The 19853-nt window shown below is 48.6% G+C and overlaps 1 protein-coding gene across 1 annotated transcript in view; it reads left to right on the top strand.

Moving 5' to 3' along the window:
- The window catches only part of CACNA1A (calcium voltage-gated channel subunit alpha1 A), a 126756-nt gene that overhangs the window by 35633 nt on the left and 71270 nt on the right, over positions 1 to 19853 (top strand). Inside the window, exons 8-15 of the mRNA XM_027085850.1 lie at positions 2280 to 2392; positions 3640 to 3752; positions 3909 to 4040; positions 4329 to 4401; positions 6214 to 6331; positions 6468 to 6535; positions 10182 to 10288; positions 11971 to 12774. Coding sequence (XP_026941651.1) covers positions 2280 to 2392; positions 3640 to 3752; positions 3909 to 4040; positions 4329 to 4401; positions 6214 to 6331; positions 6468 to 6535; positions 10182 to 10288; positions 11971 to 12774 — 1528 coding nt within the window. The remainder of the gene's footprint in view (positions 1 to 2279; positions 2393 to 3639; positions 3753 to 3908; positions 4041 to 4328; positions 4402 to 6213; positions 6332 to 6467; positions 6536 to 10181; positions 10289 to 11970; positions 12775 to 19853) is intronic.

Below are 19853 nucleotides of genomic sequence, written 5' to 3'. Positions count from 1 at the left end.
GAGGCCTGAGAGCCTGGTCCATGTCATTGTCTCCTTGCAACCCTCATTGTTCCCAGTCACGTTGGCTGAACGCCCCCCCCCCAGGACATTCCCCAGGGGCCAGTTCTCCTTCCGAGAGCCCTGACCTAGTTCCAACCTTAGTAATTGCATTTAGTCCCCCTGGAGTCACTTATAAATGAGGACTATTTACTTTTTGTCTTAACCTCCTCTGATAGCCTATTTTTAATCTCCCATATTCTCCCCACTAATCACCTTGCTCTGTCTGTCCTGGTTCAGGAACAGGGGGTTGGGACTTCCTGCCTGGGGCCTCTGTGTCTGTAAACGTCCTTTAATTATCAATTTCCAGTTGAGAAAACTGCAACACAGAGAGGTTAAGCAACTTGCCCAGAGTCACACAGCTAGTTAGTGATGTAGCCAGGATTTGAACCCAGAGTCCAAGCTGTATCTGATGGTACATCCCTGCCCTGATTACCAGGTAACCTGGGTTCTTGATGCCTGCCCTGCCCCTAACTCTCCGTGTGACCTTGGACAAGCTCTTACCATTGTCCATCAATCAAACACATCTTCAATTATAAGGCACTCTTTTATTTTTATTTTATGTGCCACTAAGAAATAAAACAATGCTGCCATCTAAACTAGGACATGCCAATTTTAAGATACACCCCAGTTTCGGAGATGTCAAAATGTGAACAAAAATATGTGTCTTGGAATCAATGAAGTGTAGTTGTTTCTCTGGGTCTCAAATTCCTCTTCTGTACTTGGTGGAAATTGGATTTGATGACCCTGTAAGTTCTTCCAGATCCCCTAGTGCTACAGATAAGTAATTCTCTCAGGTCTTGTGCATCACCAGCTATCATATTTCCATGGTAACTGGGGAACAAGTATCTTGGAAACTCTTAAGTTGTCCCAGAGTTTCTTCTGGTGGTTTTTGGAATACACCAGATGTTATGGACAGATTTCCCTTGCTGACATTTTGGTCTCAGGGGCCCTGGAGACCCTAGAGTTTCCCTCAGACACTAGGAGCTCCCTGGAGTCCTAAAACTAAGGGAAAGTTTCCATCAGGAATGAGTGGGAAAGACCTTAACAGTCAGTTCAAACCACCTCTTAAAAGAATGATATAACAGGGAATTCCCTGGTGGTCCAGTGGTTAGGACTCTGCGGTTTCACTGCCGAGGGCCCGGGTTCAACGCCTGATTGGGGAGCTAAGATCCCACAAGCTGCGCGGTACAGCCAAAAAAAAAGAAAAAGAAAGTGAAATCACAAAGAACTAGAAAAAAATCTTACACCACTAAAAAAAAAGAATGATATAACAAATACCCTTGACCTTCAAACAGAGTTAGCTATGTGACCAAAATGGAATTCTTGGAGGTTTGGGTCCTCTGTCTTCCCTTTCTGTATGCTTTCCTCCCCTCAGAATTCCTCCTTACCTCTCCTTCCCCTCCAGTAGGTGACTACTCATGCCCTTCCTGACCCCTCAACTTCCTACCCCACCAAGAAAGCCGTCTCAGAAAAGGGACTGCTATTAAACATTTCTTTGCTGGAGCAAACCAATAACCATGAGTTACCTCTCCCCAGGGTATTTGCACCATTATGCTTTCTCATCAAAAAACCAAAAGGCTTTGTCTTGCCTCACGGCTTTCAGACATCAGCAAGACAGGATTTCCAAGGGACGTAAATGAGTTTTCAAGGTTCAGAGAAAAGCCATGCCTTAGGTTAGTTGCCTGTGGCCTCCAACTAAGTCGCCAACACAAGGATGACAAATAGGACACTGCCATGATTTCTGTTTCTCTTATTCCTTTGGAAGTCAGACATATAAAAGTGGTTTAGTCATAATTCTTAGATTATGACATGCTGGCATCATGGAACCACTTTGTTAGTTATCCAATTAGTCAGTTAGCTGTTAGTCAGTTAGTTAATTCATTCATTTATTCATTTTAAAAACATAGTAAGATGCATAAAATAAACAACAAAGACCTACTGTATAACACAGGGAACTATATTCAATATCTTGTAATAACCCATAATGGAAAAGAATATGAAAAAGAATATATATATATGTATATATAACTAAATCACTTTGCTGTATACCTGAAACATTATAAATCAACTATACTTCAATTTAAATTTTTTTTAATTAATTAATTAACTTTTTAAAAAAATATATAGTAAGCACCCAGGAACCCACCAGCCAGGGTTGCAATTAACAGGAATGTCAGAACCATCTGGAACCTCCCCTCCACAGATCTAACCTCCTCTGTTTTCCCCCCTCTCCCTTCTAGACTATGCAGAATTCATTTTCTTAGGACTCTTTATGTCCGAAATGTTTATAAAAATGTACGGGCTTGGGACGCGGCCTTACTTCCACTCTTCCTTCAACTGTTTTGATTGTGGGGTAAGTGGTCTGGTTTCTAAGGATTTCAGTTCTCCAGCTCTAGCTTAGAATGGCTGACACCTGGGGACATCCAAAAGAGAGAAATAGGATCACCCCTGGATATGAGAGACTCTGCTGAATGCAAAAGGAATGAAAGGACAATCCCAGCTTCAGCAAGGATACAGAGCCCCTAGAGCCCTCCTCGACCACTGCTAGTGGGAGGGGAAATTTGTGGACCCTTTTTGGAAAGTAGGATTGACCTGGCGATTCCACGGCTAGGGATTCATCCTAGAGAAACTCACACAGATGCCCAGGAGACACATACAAGAATGTCCTGAGCAGCCTCGCTAGTCCCAGACCAAACGACCCAAATATTCCTTCGCAATAGAGTTGATAAAGTTGTGGCCTAGCCACATCATGAAATTCTCTGCACCAATGAGAGGCAAGCAAAAACAGCCACACCCATCAGCTACCTAATACTGCACAGAAGGAAGCAAGGCACTGACAAAACCAGTCCATACGGCATGATTCTGCTCATGAAAGTTCAGATGGGTGAAACTAAGCTATACGGATTACAGAGGAACCTTGAATGCTTTCAAAAGGCAGAGACCTCGAAAACATGATGATAAGCGAAAGAAGCCAGACATAAAATAAAAGGTCACATATTACATAATTCCATTTATAGGAAATGTCCAGAACAGGCAAATCTCCAGTGACAGGAAGTAGATTAGTGGTTGCCAGGGGCTGGGAAGAGGGGGATGGGAAGTGGTTGCTAATGGGTCCGGGGTCTTCTTGGGGGGGTGATGGAAATGTTTCGGAACTAGAGGGGGGTGATGTTTATACAACATGGTGAATGTACTAAAGGCCACTGCATTGTGCCCTATTTTGAGTGAACCTTTCTGGTTAATTTTATGTTATGTGAATTCCGCCTCAATTTTTTAAATGCAAATGGTTAAAGGAAACGGTTAGCATAAAATTCAAGGAGGTGGCTAATGTCTAGGGGTCCCTGGAGGCTTTCAGGCTGCTGACATGTCTTATTTCTCGACATAGGTGGTGGTTTCGTGGGCATTCGCTTTGTAATTATGTGTTTCATGAATTCTTTGTGCTCATCAGCTCTTAATAAGTTAAAAAAGAGAAGGGGTGAGAGGGGTCTGAGACCCTCACCCTGATTCTGTTTGAGGGTGGGAGTTGGATTGGGTTCCTGCAAGGTTCAGACCCAGGGCACGTTTGCAAGGAGCCTGGACATAAGACCGGGTCCTCTGTTCTAGGTCATCATCGGAAGCATCTTTGAGGTCATCTGGGCCGTCATAAAACCCGGCACATCCTTTGGAATCAGTGTGTTACGAGCCCTCAGGTTATTGCGTATTTTCAAAGTCACAAAGTAAGTCTTTGGGGTTCCCTGGCATCCCGATGGGAATGGGGGTGGGGGCCAGGGTGGGGCCACCTCCACCATGTTGGGAAGGTGGGCTTAGCTGCTGCCGCCCTGGCCCAGCCTGACCCCCACCCCACCCCCCCAAACCCTGGCCTCTGTTGGCAGGTACTGGGCATCTCTCAGGAACCTGGTCGTCTCTCTTCTCAACTCCATGAAATCCATCATCAGCCTGTTGTTCCTCCTTTTCCTGTTCATCGTCGTCTTTGCCCTTCTGGGAATGCAACTCTTTGGTGGACAGTGAGTGCTCAGCGGATTCTCCGACGTCTGCTTCCCTGGGGTCCAGCCCAGGGCCTCCCACCCCCAGGCACCTTGCTCAGTGCCTCCAGAGACCCAGGCCCACCTGCATCGCACAGTCTGCCCTCCTCGTGGCCTGGATGCCCAGTGCACTCACCCAGATGGGCGGGGCCCGGGGTACCACGCAGGGTGTCCTTTTAGGGGACAGAGATACTGCCCTGGATACAAGGTACTGAGCCAAGCCCTCAGGACACCTGAGGTGGGACCAACATGTCTGTGTCCTCTCTGCAGGTTTAATTTTGATGAAGGGACTCCTCCTACCAACTTCGACACCTTTCCAGCAGCAATAATGACGGTATTTCAGGTACAACCTTCAGCCAGCCCCATGAATGCAGGGACATACAGGGAAGCACCAGAGTTCGTCAGGAGGCAGAGGGAGCGGGGAACGTGGGCAGGAGCCTTTATTGTGGTTTCCACAGGAAGAAATGGGCAAGGCACGTTAAGCAGGCTTAGGATTGGCTAGTTTAAATAATTTCATCAGGCCCTGGCGCTGTCCTGAGTTGTCTGGTACCTGACCCTGGGCTGATTCTGACAGGAGAAGGTTGGCCCTGATTGTAAGAGCCCAGTAGTGGAGGTGGTTGGGAGTGTGGGCTCTGAATTGGTTGGTTTGCATTTGAAAAGCACATTCACAGGCAAGGTGGTTACTATCTCTAAGAATTAGCTAGTCCTGACTCCCTCCAGGGTCAACAAGGCCTCCCACATATGTCAAAGCATCAGAATATAGAAAGTAATAGACATGGATAATACACCATCCTCCCCCAGATTGGAAGACACCCCGATCCCATATTCCAAGGCAAACAGATTGACCCTGGGTGGTCTCCCCAAACCAATTTCTGTACCCATGTAGGCACATACCCTGAGGTTTGGAACTGGCCTAGCTGGGACTTCCAGAGCCTTTCCATGTGGGTTCTGTCTCTTTAGGGGACAGAGAGTTTATGGAAAATGTGACTTCACTCCTCTCTTCTCCTGGGGGAGAGGTAATTTCTAAATGAGACCCCTAGACAGGGGCTTGGAAAGGGAAGCCATCCATAAAGTTCTGAGCCCTCACATAAATGATTATTCATAGTAATCACCATCTATATATCTTCAGCACAAGGGTTCTTGCCCAAGAGGGAGTCTGTCCCCCAAGGTCACCTAGTAGTATCTGAAAACATTTTGGGTTGTCACAGCTGGGGGTGTGGGGGCATGTTACTGGCATCTAATGGATAGAGGCCAAGGATGCCGGTCAACACCCTACAGTGCACAGGACGGGAGGAAGTCCCAAATGTCAGTAGTACCAAGGCTAAAAAACCCTGCATTAACAGATTAATGTTTTGGGAGTTCTTTCACATTTACTTTATCCTCATGGAAATAATACAAAGGAGGGAAGTTGGATATTTTTTAACAATTGTGTGGATGCTACATACATAGCCCTTCCCATATGCATCTGCACAACTTCTGTTTGCCAGCACCTGTGTCCCTTTACCTGAGGCTTCCTCTGGTCACCAGTACCACCACCATCACCACCCCCAGACACAGCAGTCCAGAAGTACCAGTGAATATATGGCAAGAGAAATGTATTTCTCACAGTTCTGGAGGCTGGAGGTCCACAATCGGGGTGCATGCAGGGTTGGTTCCTGGTGAGGACTCTCTTCCTGGCTTGCAGACGGCCGCCTTCTCACTTCTCTCTCACATGGCAGGGAGAGAGAGAGAGAGACCAAGTTCTCTGGTGTCTTTTCTTATAAAGGCACTAATCCCCTCATGAGGGCCCCACTGTCATGTCTTCGTCTAATCCTAATTCCCTCCCATCTCCAAATACCATCACACAAGGGTTTAGAGCTTCAACGTATGAATTTAGGGAGTACAACTCAGCCTATAGCAAAATCCCCTTATCACATCAGGGAAGATGGAGTTACAGAAAGATTGTGACTCCTGCAGGGTCACTTTTTCCTAGAACAGGCTGAGAGCCCCTCAATGCAGGGACAGCCCTTTCCTCTTGCAAACAGATGAGACCCTCCCCACCCAGAGACAAGGACCAAGGAGGGGCCCACACGGCAGGTTCCGGCTCCACAGCTGCATCTCCGAGGGGCCCAAGGTTGAGAGGGGGTTGGCTGTGTGTTTCTCCCTCCCCTTTCAGATCCTGACGGGCGAAGACTGGAATGAGGTCATGTACGACGGCATCAAGTCTCAGGGGGGTGTGCAGGGCGGCATGGTGTTCTCCATCTACTTCATCGTGCTGACGCTCTTTGGGAACTGTATCCTCTGTGTGGGGAAATGGGGACGTGCCCGGGCCTCAGGGAGAGCAGATTGGGGGGCACAAGGGGGGGAATTCAGGAGTCCCAGATATCAAGGTCCAAGTGGCGATGCTTTCCCTGACTCCGACGTTTGCAGACACCCTCCTGAACGTGTTCTTGGCCATCGCAGTGGATAATTTGGCCAACGCCCAGGAGCTCACCAAGGTGGAGTTGGTGGGAGAATGTTGCTGTGGCAAAGTTACCACCTGCTCATGGCAGATCAGGACCGTGCCAGGTGGGGGTAGGGGCTAGGGTCAGAGCTTATGCCCTGGATGCACTGTACCAGGGAGAAAGTGCCTCCTCCCCCACCCCCAAAATAGACGGTCCATAATAAAGTGGATTCTGCAGCAAAGGAGGGGGGCTAAGGCAGCAGGGTTTCTACAGGAAACAGAAGGCAAACTCCACCAGAGTGCCCATTTGTAAGGAGTGGGCAGTGTCAAGGGACTTCCAAGGAATGCGGCAGCCTCTAGGATAGCAGGCACTAAACCCGAAAGGAGGGGACAGATGGAGAATAACCCAGACAAGGTCCTGAGGTTCAGTGTGTGTCCCTGTGAGCTTGGGAGTCGGCTGGACTTCATTGCTGAGTGGTAGCAGTAAAGAATTATACGTGCTCATGGTTCCAGGCATTGCTGTTATCTCCCTTTTGCGGAAGGGGGAACTGAGGCTCAGAAAGGCAAAATCCCTGGCCTCAGATGGGATGATGATATCTGCTACTGTTTAGAGCTTCATGCTATACATGTCAGGTGCTCGGTACAGTTCTTGACACACAGGAAGTGCTCGATAGAGGGAGCCTTTGTAAGTCACTTGGCATGAGCAGGCACCTGGACCTAGAGCCCACCTTTTACAGAGCTGGTAAAGGGAAGGCTAGGATTCGAACGCAGACTTGGCAAGTTCCAGAACCTAAGTTGTCTACCCACACGCCCTGCCGGCTTTCATTTGAGCCCCAGCTGAGCAGGTAATGATAAAAATAAAAATAACAACAACCAAGGAAAATGTGATTGCCCCTCTTGTATGCCAGACACCAGAAAGCATAAGAGATAGGGAGTTACCGCTATGCTCATTTCACAGATGGGAAAACTGGGGCCCGGAGGGTTATGACCTTACCACATATGTAGGAACTGAAAGAGCAGAGGTGTGACCCCTCAAAGAATAGAAAAGAGAGAAGAGTACAGGAAATGAGATCAGAAGGGAATTGGGGGATGGGTGGTGAGAACCATCCATGGGAGGAGAAGTCCAGTTTTCATTCATGGTCAGTGATATTGGATTATCTGGACAAAACCTGGTGCCAGATGCCCCGTAGGGCAGCCTTCGACTCCCTGGGACTCAGGTCCACCTCAGCCAGTCACAGAGGGGGCAATATTGCTTTCAGTAACACAGCTCATACCCCTGGGATAGCCCACAAGCAGAGCAGCAGCTGGGAACGGTTGTACAGGTTGTGCACTGCACGAATGAAGCTGGGCACCTTTTTGCAATTTAACAAAGGCATCTTAGGAGCTAGCGGTCGTCTGACCTAAGCCTTTCGCCAGCAGCCTCATCACATTAAAAGAATGTGTGCAGAAGCATTCAGCCTAAGAGATCCAGGCCTGGGACCTGCCTCAGCTTCACAGCCCCATCCCCAGTGCCACGAGGTGTTCAGGCCATGTTCAGGGAACTGAACTGAACCGAGCAGACTTTGCCAACCCTCCATCTGCCAGCCTTGGCAGGAGGGAGAGAGACTTTCCTGGGCCCAGTTCCGACTGGGGGAAACGGAAGTCTCCGCCACCCCAAGCACACAGCCACAGTCCTGACCACCACGGAGCTGGCTGGCGTCAGTGCTTCAGGGGCTGTTCCAGCCATGATCTCATCCAGGTTCCAAGACCCCATCCTCAAGGGCCATCATGGGGGAGGAGATACCTCAGGAGGGTGGGAGAAGGGGAAGGAGAAAGCTCATCTCCTGTGATGTGTCTTCCAGACCCTCATTCTTTCCTTCATTTATTCCACAAGCATTTCTCAGGCATTTAATATGTGGCAGGGACCCCACTAAGCCCCTGACGTGGTTGGGGTTTTTTTTAATTTTTTTATTGACGTATAGTTGATTTATAATCTTGTTTTAGTTTCTGGTGTACAGCAAAGTGATTCAGTTATACATATATATAATTCTTTTTCCTATTTTTTCCATTATAATTTATTATAAGATATTGACTATAGTTCCCTGTGCTATACAGTAGGACCTTATTGTTTATCTATTTTATATATAGTAGTAGTAGGTTTTTATCTCATTTAACCCTCACAGAAAACCTAGGAGGCAAATTCTCTGATCCCCCTTTTACAGATTTTGTCATTCATTGAAAAGCATTTGGGAATTCCCTGGTGGTCCAGTGGTTAGGACTCGGCACTCCCACTGCCAGGGCCCTGGGTTCGGTCCCTGGTCACGGAACTAAGATCCCACAAGCCATGGTGTGGCCAAAAATAAACTAATCAATTAAAATTGAAATTAAAAAGGAAAAGCCTTTACTGAGAATCTACCGTGAACGGGGTCTAGGAGGCAGGGACATGGCAGGGAACAAAATAGACAAATCCCTGCCCTCGTTGATATTCTAGGGGGAGAGATAGATGAGAAAAAAACTTGTCAGATGGTGATAAGTACTAAAGAGCAAAACGAAGTGGGGAAAGTCGAGGAGAGTTGAAATTTTAGATGAAGATTGTGAGGCACAGAGAAGTTAAGAGACTCGTCCAAGGTAAGCAGAAAGTGAAAGAGCTGAGATTTGAATCCAGATGGGTCCAGAACTTGTGCTTCTAACCACATGCAACGTTGGTTAAACTTGAGCGTGTTTCAGACTCAACTGGGAGCTTATTGAAAATGCAGATTCCAGGGCCCAGCCCAGATTCTTCAGGAGACCTGGGAATCTGCATTTGCAGTGTTTCTTAGGCAGGTGGTCCAGGGACTCATCTCTGAGAAATGCTGGGTGTGATGCCAGGAGGGGGGGAGGCCTTGGGAGAGCAGGGTGGCCAGCGGGGTCCCACCCCTGTGTTGTCACTGACAGACAGTGTCCTGATCTGACCATTACTGAGGTGGTAAGGTTGCTTCTTGCCCCAGACATCTCAGCACGGTGGGAGAGGTGCCCTGCCACCGCATGACCTTTTTTATTGGTGGGTTCATCTCTGGCCATTTCTTTCTTGTTTCTTTTTCTTTGCTTTTTCTTTGTTGGCTTTTCTGTTTTACGAATGAGGCCCCGCATGAAGGCTGAAGAAGGATTTAAAGCCCCAAAACGTCTTTTTCTGTGTGTATTTTTAAAACATCTTCCCCCATCCTCCTCCTCTCTGAACCTAACTGGCTGAGAATATAAGTTCCTCTCCTGATTCCCCTTCTGGAGGCTGTTGGCAGTGCATGGGATGGGCTGTGGGATGCCAGATTTTTCTGCACGTGGGGGCTTGTCAGTGTTCTTTAAAAGTCTTGGTTCAGAGAGCTTAAATGGCCCAGGAAGTAGAGTGAAAGGAAAATCTTTGCATTAATTTCCAGCTCATTGAGACAGAGTACAGAAAAATTTCCATTGTGGGAAGCGCAGGGAGTCTTTCTCCTTTTCTTCTGACTGTGTGTTAAAATAGGGTTAATAATGAGCTAGATATTGAGCCTGTACATAAAGGGGATAGCAGTATACTTAACTGACGGGCATCCTTTCCAATCGCTGGGCCTCGGCTCTGTTTGGTTGACACCCAGGCCACACCTGTTTGTAAATATCTGAAATGTTGCCCCTGGTTAACAATAGGGTCAGAGGTGAGGACCCAAGGCCCAGTTCCTGTTTTGTGAACAGGGATCGCATGTGACTTTTAGGATGAACAAGAAGAAGAAGAGGCAGCCAACCAGAAACTCGCCCTCCAGAAAGCCAAGGAGGTGGCAGAAGTGAGTCCTCTGTCTGCAGCCAACATGTCCATAGCTGTGTAAGTGCCCCCAACACCGGTATGCTCTCTGGGGTCCTCAACCTCTGCACCCTCCCAGTCAAGAATTTGGGGGCAGGGAGCAGTCCCTGACTGGGTTGAGCTTTGGGAAGAGGTGCTTCTGCCCTCCCACCCACTTTCACTCAAGAAATAATTAATTAAGCAGGTACTCTGTGCCAGGCACTGTTCTAGCTGATGGGAATACAGCGTTAACAAGAGGTTGAGGTTTATAGGAAGGGCTAGGGGTGGTGAGAGTTACGACTTTAAGTAAAGTTGTCAGGGAAGGTCTCACTGAGAAGGTGACAAAGCCCGAAGAAGGTGAGGGAGGAGCTCTGTGAGGGTCTGAGTGAAGAGCATCGCTGGCAATGGGATCAGCATGTACAAAGGCCCTAAGGCAGGAACATGCCTGGTGTGTTTAGGGAACATGAAGGAGGCCAGTGTGACTGAAGTAGAGTGAGTGAAGGGGGCGAGTGGGGGGAGGTGAGGGCAGAGAGGTGATGAGCAGATCATGCAGGGCCTTGTGGGCTGTAGGCAGGACTTAGAATTTTGCTCTGAGCCAGGTGGGAGACATGGAGGGTTCTTGAGCTGAGGAGGGATAGGGACTCAGGTGGTCACAGGTACCCTTTGGATGCTATCAGGGGAGAAGACTGCATTGTTCCCTGCAAAAGAGATAGTGGGGGCTGGATCAGGGTGGTGACTGAACAAGTCATGGATGTAGCTGAATTCTAGACAGATCATGAAGGCAGAGTGGACAGAATTTGCTGGTGGATCAGAGGTGTTAAGGTGGTAAGAGTTAAGGTGTCTTGATTAAAGATTCGTTCACACAGATATTCTGAATTGCACCTTTGCTGGGTAGTCCTGGGATTTTGCATACTGTGGGGCGGTGCATAATGGGACAATGGGGAGGGGGCTTTCTTTCTCAAAGTGCAAGGAGATGGCTGTGGAAGGGGAGCCCAGGAAGGTACATGCTCAGACAGGCAAGCCTATAGAAGCTGATGGTCTGTATAAAACTATCAATACACATAGAACCCCTGGAAACATCTGTGTGCTCCAGGCAGGGCTTCAGCCCAGCCAGCACTCCCAGCCATGACCCCACTGGTGTTTTGCACCAGTGGATAGACAGGCACTGTCCCAAGCTCCCAAGCGCCCATGTCAGGGCTTCCAGAACCTGCTCCAGATCAGTGCCCATTATGATTGGCTGTCTCAGAGGTTAAAATATTTTGAACATCAGGACAGCCCCCAGAGGCCATGTGCGAAAATTTGAAGAGGAATAGAGAGGTCAGTGGGGACATACACCTGGGCTGAGACCCCCATTAGACCGAAATGCCCAGCCAGGCCAGGATACCTTACTGGAACGAGACGCCCATCTGGGCCAAGACGCCTGTAAGGACGAGACATCCGGCCAGGTTGAGTTTTCCACACAGGTTGAGACACCTAGTTAGGCAGGGATACCCAGCCAGGCCATGATACCCACCTTGACAGAGATGCCCACTTTGGTCAAGATGCCCATCTGGGCCAAGGTACCCACCTGGGCAGAAATGCCCACCTGGGACAAGACACCCACCAGGGTGGAGATACCCACTGGACCGAGATGCCCACCTGGGCTGAGATGCCTGTTAGCCCGAGAGGTCCATGCAGGCCACAATGCCCAGTAGTGCCCTAACCCCTGCGCCCTTCCGTTGCAGGAAGGAACAACAGAAGAACCAGAAGCCCGCCAAGTCCGTGTGGGAGCAGCGGACAAGCGAGATGCGGAAGCAGAACCTGCTGGCCAGCCGGGAGGCGCTATACAACGAGATGGACCCGGACGAGCGCTGGAAAGCCTCCTACGCCCGGCACCTACGGCCCGACATGAAGACCCACCTGGACCGGCCGCTGGTGGTCGATCCCCAGGAGAACCGCAACAACAACACCAATAAGAGCCGGGCGGCCGAGCCCACGGTGGACCAGCGCCTCGGGCAGCAGCGAGCCGAGGACTTCCTGAGAAAACAGGCCCGCTACCACGACCGGGCCCGGGACCCCTGCGGCTCCGTGGGCCTGGACACCCGGAGGCCCTGGGCGGGCAGCCAGGAGGCCGAGCTGAGCCGGGAGGGGCCTTACGGCCGCGAGTCGGACCACCACGCCCGGGAGGGCGGCCTGGAGCAGCCGGGGTTCTGGGAGGGCGAGGCGGAGCGGGGCAAAGTCTGCGACCCGCACCGGAGGCACGCCCACCGGCAGGGGTGCAGCCGGGAAAGCCGCAGCGGGTCCCCGCGCACTGGGGCCGACGGGGAGCCCCGCAGGCACCGGGCGCACCGCAGGCCGGGCGACGAGGGCCCAGAGGACAAGGCCGATCGGAGGTCCCGGCACCGTGAGGGCAGCCGGCCGGCCCGGGGCGGCGAAGGCGAGGGCCCAGACGGCGGCGAGCGGAGGAGGCGGCACCGGCTTGGCCCTCCGCCCGCCTACGACGGGGACGCACGCAGGGAGGACAGGGAACGCAGGCACCGGAGGAGGAAGTAAGTGGAAGCGATGACAATAGTAGAAATGATAAGATGAGGCAAAGTGGCACCTGCTGGATACCTGGTACCCTCCTGAGCCACTTATTTCAGCTTCTTGACAGCCCCCTCATTGTCATGGCGCCGTTTCACAGATGGGGAAGCTAAGAGTTGGAGCTGACTTGCCCAAGGTAACACATCTAATAAGTGGCCTTGAACCCAGGTCATCTGGCGCCAGAAGCTGCAAACTATCAAGCCCTTGTACGTCTCAGGGAAACTCTACAAGAACTTTCCCCCAGAATTATACAGCTCTTCCATGTGCTTGCTGTGTGGCCTTCGGCAGGGACCTCATGTCTCTGGGCCTCAGTTTTCACAATCTGTAAAATGGAGATAGTGGGGTCTAATTTGGTCATTGCTCGAATTAAATGATGTAATATATGCAAAGGGCCTGAAAGAGCAGCTGACACATAGTAAGTGCTTGGGAAATTTAGACCCTTTTTAGCTGTCATCGAGTCAATCATTTTTCACCTGATGCTATTCCTGGGGGTTTTGAAAAGCCACTCTGGGCCCTCAGAACTGAATGAAGAGCAGCGTTCAAGGCTTTGGGCCGCATCTTCCAGGCCAGCACCTCACCCAGTCAGAAATGACACCCTGTTCTTCATAACAATATTTTGTAACACTCCTTAGAAAATCCTACAGTGATTGTACATTTAGGAGCCCAAACAACTTACATGCGTTCTTTCATTAATTAACGTCCTCTTAGTCTTCTTCTTTTTTCTTTAATTTTTATTGGAGTATAGTTGATCTCTTATTCTTCTTTTATTATATATCACCCGCCACTAGGGCATCCTTTTGATTTTTTTTTTTTTCTTTTTTTAAAAAAACCCTCTTGTAAGTTTTTTGTGTTTTCTTTTTTTGGCATTAGGTATTCTTTTTTTTTCTTCCACTTTTATTGAGGTATAATCGACGGGCAGCATGGTATGAGTGTAAGGTGTACAACATAATGATTACATTTACATGCATCAGCACCATATTAATTTTTTTTTTTAATTTTTGGCTGCATTGGGTCTTTTTTTTAAGTTATTTTATTTTTTATTATTTTTTTTAAAAATTTTTTTAAGATTTTTTTTTTTTTTTTTTATTTTTGGCTGCATTGGGTCTTCGTTGCTGTGTGCGGGCTTTCTCTAGTTGCAGCGAGCGGGGGCTGCTCTTCATTGCCGTCCTTGGGCTTCTCATTGTGGTGGCTTCTCTTGTTGCAGAGCATGGGCTGTAGGCACGCAGGCTTCAGTAGTTGTGGCACACGGGCTCAGTAGTTGTGGCTCGCGGGCACTAGAGCACAGGCTCAGTAGTTGTGGCGCACGGGCTTAGTTGCTCCGTGGCATGTGGGATCTTCCTGGACCAGGGCTCGAACTCGTGTCCCCTGCATTGGCAGGCGGATTCTTAACCACTGCACCACCAGGGAAGCCCCATATTAATTTTTAATGATGTGTTTAAATGCTTCTGTTACATGCCATATGCACTAAGCTAGCACTTCTCAAAATTGAATGGGTGCACGAATCCCCAGGGATCTTGTGAAAATACAGATTCTAATTCAGTAGGTCTCAGGTGCAGCCTGAGGTTCTGCATTTCTAAGGAGCCAGTGATGGTCCAGGGACCACACTTTGAGTAAGGAGACCCTAGAAGACAGAGTGAAGCAATTCTGATGCAGACACCTATACACAAAATCACAATGAATGAGACAGGTACAGATGCCAGCTGACTCAGGATGCAAGCTACTCGAATAACACGAGGGAGTTACCATCAGTGGTGAGATGTTCCAAAATGGTGAAGTTCCGTACGGAATAGAGTCTGCTCTTCCTTTAATTTGTCCAGTACTTGCATTCTGGGAAGATGTGATGTATATTTAAAACATGCAAAAAATACTTTATGCTGATACATGAAGCAGAGTTAGGTCGAAACAAAAGACTCAGATCATTACAAGCAGAGTTTTCACCTGTGTGAGGGACATTAGAGAGTCATGAAGGAGAAAGGATAATTCTTCCTCGGTGGGACTGCCCTGCACATGGTAAGATACTTATATACCTGCCTCCCATTTCCTAAATGCCCACAATGCCCCCAATTATTATGGCGTTAGGTCTCCACATAGCTCCACAACAGCCCCCTGAAAATCATTGTTTCTGAGAAGGGAATAGTGTTCTAGGCTAAGAACAGCATGTGTAAAGGCCCTAAGGTAGAACAGAAGGCCAGTTTGCCATTTGGAGGGTGAGGAGAGAGGGGCAGACAAAGAAATTGAAGGGAGTGTAATAGGTCAGCAGAGCCTGGAGCCCTCCCAGGGAAATGGGAGGCCACTGAAGGGATTTTATGTGGAATGAAGTGTTTAGCACAGGACTCCCATAATTAAGAACCAGTGGATCACTGGTGCTATTTTGGGGGGGGGGGCCATGCCACGTGGCATGCTGGATCTTAGTTCCTCGACTAGGGATCCAACCCCTCTCAGTGGAAGTGAGGAATCCTAACCACTGGACCACCAGGCAAGTCTCCTGGTGCTATTATTTTAATACTACTAATGTTACTGTTGTTATCATCCTTGTATTATATCTACTCCTATCATTGAAGGAGGAAGGATGACAGGGGCAGAAAGGCAGCTCAGCCTGGTAGTGAAGGGCAAGGATTCTGGAGCCAGAGGTCACACTGCTGCCCCATCACTTCCCAGCTGTGTGACTTGCAGCCTGTCACTTCCTCTCTCTGGGCCTCCGTTTCTCCAACTGTAAAGTGGGAATAAGAATGCTACCTGCCTCCTAGGGTAGGTATAAGGTTCAAATGAGTTAATACATGCAAAATGCTTTAAAGGGTGCCTGACTTATAATAAGTATGCAGTATTAGCTATTATTAGTATGAATATTATTATCATTCAGTACTCAGTAAATGTTAACTATTTTTCACAGTAGCAGTAGTAATAGGCATTCGATAAGTTTTAGTTATTACTATTATTATTTTCACTATTACTATTAAGACACTTTCATCATAGACTAGAAAACAAAACTTTAGATCCATAGCCTTTGGATTATCCATTCAAGCTCCTTCTTTTTACAGATGGGGAAACTGAGGCCCAGAGAGGGAAAGGGATTTCCTCAAGGGCAGCCAGCCAGCTGATAGCAGTAGTGTGATAAGAACCCAGCTTTCCTGAATTCCACAGGTGGCCCCTGCTCCCCCTCCTCTCCAGAGGAACAAAGGACCTTCCCCACTTCCACCCCCAAATCTGCACGAGGAGGGTACTGCTCACTCCTTTATTAATAGATGTGTTAGGGCTTCCCTGGTGGCGCAGTGGTTGAGAGTCCGCCTGCCGATGCAGGGGACACGGGTTCGTGCCCCGGTCCGGGAAGATCCCACGTGCCGCGGAGCGGCCAGGCCCGTGAGCCATGGCCGCTGAGCCTGCACATCCGGAGCCTGTGCTCCGCAACAGGAGAGGCCACAACAGTGAGAGGCCCGCGTAACGCAAAAAAAAAAAAAAAAAAAAAGAACATAACATACTAAAAAGACATTTCAGTTCTGTATTATGACAAAGCCAGTGGCCCTTAACAGGCCTGCCTCGCACATTTCTCCTCTTGTCCTTCCTTAGGCCTCTCCCTAGACACACTCTGTGTTTTGATTCTCCAGACCATTGATACTAAATATAATTGTTTTCTTTCTATTTCCCCTGTCTTCCCCCACCATGTCCGCCTTAATCTCTTCCGCTTCAGTTTTCCTAGGTTTACGTGTCCCCCACCCCCGAAGCTTTCACTGGCTCACCCCAGGAAAAAGGGGGTGGAGCACACTCTGTTTTGTATCGTTAAACAGTCGCTAACCCCTGATCTCCCACACCAGGTGGCTGAGCCCAGTGTCACCCCAGGGGCACCAAAGTGAGGATGAAGCTTTCTCTGACTCCCAGTAAAAATCTGTGGATTGCAGGGCATCCACCACTCCCTGATAGCTGGGCAGTGCCTCCTGCTAGGTTTGACTGAGGAGACCTGCAGGGCCTGCACCACCCTAGAATTAATATCTCAGCTATTTGCATACTAGTTCCACCTGCTCCCATCACCAAGACAACCTACTCCCCAAAAGGATCAATCAGAGAGATACTGGACTTCTGAGCCTCACAGTTTATCCAGCAAGGGGTGGAGAGGAGAGGCTTCATCCTTTAATACCCTGATTCTTACAGCACCCCCAATTTGCCTTAGCCAGTCTCAGCACCTCCATTCCATGCACACCAACTCATCCATTGCCCCATTTTCTTCACTGAGTGGTGCTGTAGCTTAAGATCTCTAGGGCCAGAGTCCAACGCAGCCCTTTCCCAGCTGGATAACAACGGGCAAGTGCCTTTGCCTCTCTGGGCATCACCTTCCTCATCTGTAAAATGGGCCTGATCCTAATAGCACCTCAGATGGTGATTGTTGTGGGGATTAAATGAGTTAATATGTACAGGTCCTAAGGATAGTGGGGACACAAGCAGCATCCTCTGAATTGAGGGACCTGAGCATGCCCCAGGCAAGATGTCCGTAGCCCTTGGCAGAGGGATGCTGAAGTGATTAGCTGGCAAAGGGATGCAGTGCAGGACAGGCATTACGCAATCAACTGCCTATTCCGGGCAGATGATGGCAGATCCCCAAGAGGGAAGGGGGAAGGGGGCCTGACTTCAAAGTTTTCTGCCGCTTTTGAGTTCTCCTTGGAGACACTTGGAAATAAAACTTCCTGGAGATGGACGCTAGGCCTCTGCAGGCTGAGCTTGTTAAAACTCCGCTGCAAACAGAGCCAGCAGAAGAAACAAAAGCAAGACAAAGCAGAGACCCTCAGATCCCCTTTCCATCCGAACAAGGGGCTCTCGGTCCACGTGTGAGACTGTCCCTCTAACAAAACGTACGCCGTGATCTCAACTGCTGTGTTATTTAGTACAGTCTCTCTAGATGGTGACCCAAAGATTCAGATTCTCTTTGAAATGATAACTTCGCTGAGCCTGCTTTTTGGTAGAGCTCTGCTTAAAAGAATAGACAAAATGATGAGAAAATATTCCCAGCCAGGTTTTCATCTGAGGTACATGAGCAAAATACATTCACCCCATCTCAGCATCCCCAGAAGCCTTACCCCATCATCAGCTCAAAAATTCCAAATCTCATCATCTCACTCCAGTACTGGTAAGACTCTAGGTATGATCCATGTGGGGGCAAAATTTTCTTCCATCTGTGGACCTGAAAACTAGAAAACAAATTATCTGCTTCCAAAACACAAAGGTGGGACAAGCACAAAAAAGACATTCCTATTCCAAAAGGGGGAAATTGGAAGGAATAAAACGTCTCTGGTCCCCAGCAAGTTCTAAATCCAACAGAGCAAATTCCATTAGGTTTCCAGGCCTGCGAGCAATGCTCTAGCTCTCAGCTCATTCACACATTTATTCTTCACAGGAACTCAGCGAGGTTATCATCCCCATGTTATGGCTGAGAAACAGGCTGAGTAAATCACCGGTGGTCACATAGCAAATAAGTTCCAGGATCTTCACTTTAGTCTCTATGTTATAGAGAAGGTTCTACTACTATTATCCCCAATTCAAAGATGAGGAAACTGGGACTTCCCTGGTGGCGCAGTGGATAAGACTCCACATTCCCAATGCAGGGGGCCTGGGTTCAATCCCTGGTCAGGGAGCTAGATGCCCACATGCATGCTACAACTAAGAGTTCACATGCCACAACTAAGGAGACTGCGAGCTGCAACTAAGTGAGCCTGCCTGCTGCAACTAAGACCTGGTGCAACCAAACAAATAAATAAATATTTTTTTTTTAAATTGAAGAAACTCTACTAAGATTTAAAAAATAAATAAATAAAGATGAGGAAACTGAGGCTTGGGGAGGTTAATCAAGCTACAGAGGATCCCACAGCTAGTAAGTGGCATTGGTGAGACTCAAACCCAGGTCAGTCTGTCAATCTAGGACCTGCTCACATGACTGAGAAGTGAGGCATTTGCCTGGACCTGCCCTTCTCCCTCTGCGGCCTCAGGGACACAAGCCTGAAAATAAATTACCTCATCTCTCTTCTGCTTGCTAAAAACACCATGGACTTTTGCAAGTTAAAATGCAAAAATAAAACAAGAAAGAGGGTACTGGTGACTTAGCCAGTGGAAGGGCCTCCAGGGGAGGCCAGCTTTTTCTCTTTTTTTTAAATTATTATTATTTTTTATTTGAAGTATAGTTGATTTACAGAGCCCAGCTTATTTTAAATTTTTAAGTGTTAGGTAGATTTAGGGTTACAGATTGGGCCGCAGGAAGCAAGTCTATGCTGTCCAGAGGCTTTGGTTCCTGCGATTGTACCTAATCTCCTGGGTGTTCGATGAATAGATACAAGCTGAGGGCTGTCTTTTGCTCACTTCTGGTCTCTTGAGTGAGTGTGTGATGGCAACAGCCTGAAAAAGCCATTTTCTTTTTTTAATTTTTATTTATTTATTTGGTTGCAGCAGGGAGGCTCCTTAGTTGTGGCACATGGGCTCCTTAGTTGCGGCAGGTGGGCTCCTTAGTTGTGGCTCACGGGTTCCTTATTTATGGCATGCAAACTCTTAGTTGCGGCATGCGTGTGGGATCTAGTTCCCTGACCAGGAATTGAACCCAGGCCCCCTGCATTGGGAGTGTGGGGTCTTATCCACTGCACCCCCAGGAAAGTCCCACTAAACCATTTTCTAGTATGCCTAACTCACCCTCTCCGGGCCTCAGTTTCCTCCTCTGTGTAATGGGAGCAGTAACAATTCAGGCCTCATAAGATTGTCCCAGAAGTTAATGAGTTAAAATAGAAGAGAGGCTGGCTCACACTATTGGAGGTTACAGTGAGTGCCAAGGGTTGCCTGCACCCAGCAGCTGGGGGCTGAGCCTCCTGGGAGATCTCCAACTGCTTAGTAAGAGAGCTGCAGCGTCAGGTGGGGGGTAGTATGGGTGCTGGAGCCATGTGGTCTGGGTCCAAGCTGCCTCTGCCAGCAACTGACTGTGTGGCCTTGGGCAAGGCCCTTCATGTTTCTGGGCCTTGGTTTTGCTCATCTATAAAAAGGGAATAACAGTACTACCCACTCCCTGTGGTTATTCTAAGGA

The sequence above is a fragment of the Aethalodelphis obliquidens genome, unplaced genomic scaffold, assembly GCF_003676395.1.
Source record: "Aethalodelphis obliquidens isolate GAN/ISIS:26980383/991018 unplaced genomic scaffold, ASM367639v1 scaffold53, whole genome shotgun sequence".
In the NCBI taxonomy this organism is placed as follows: domain Eukaryota; kingdom Metazoa; phylum Chordata; class Mammalia; order Artiodactyla; family Delphinidae; genus Aethalodelphis; species Aethalodelphis obliquidens.
This window is presented reverse-complemented; position numbering and strand designations above follow the sequence as displayed.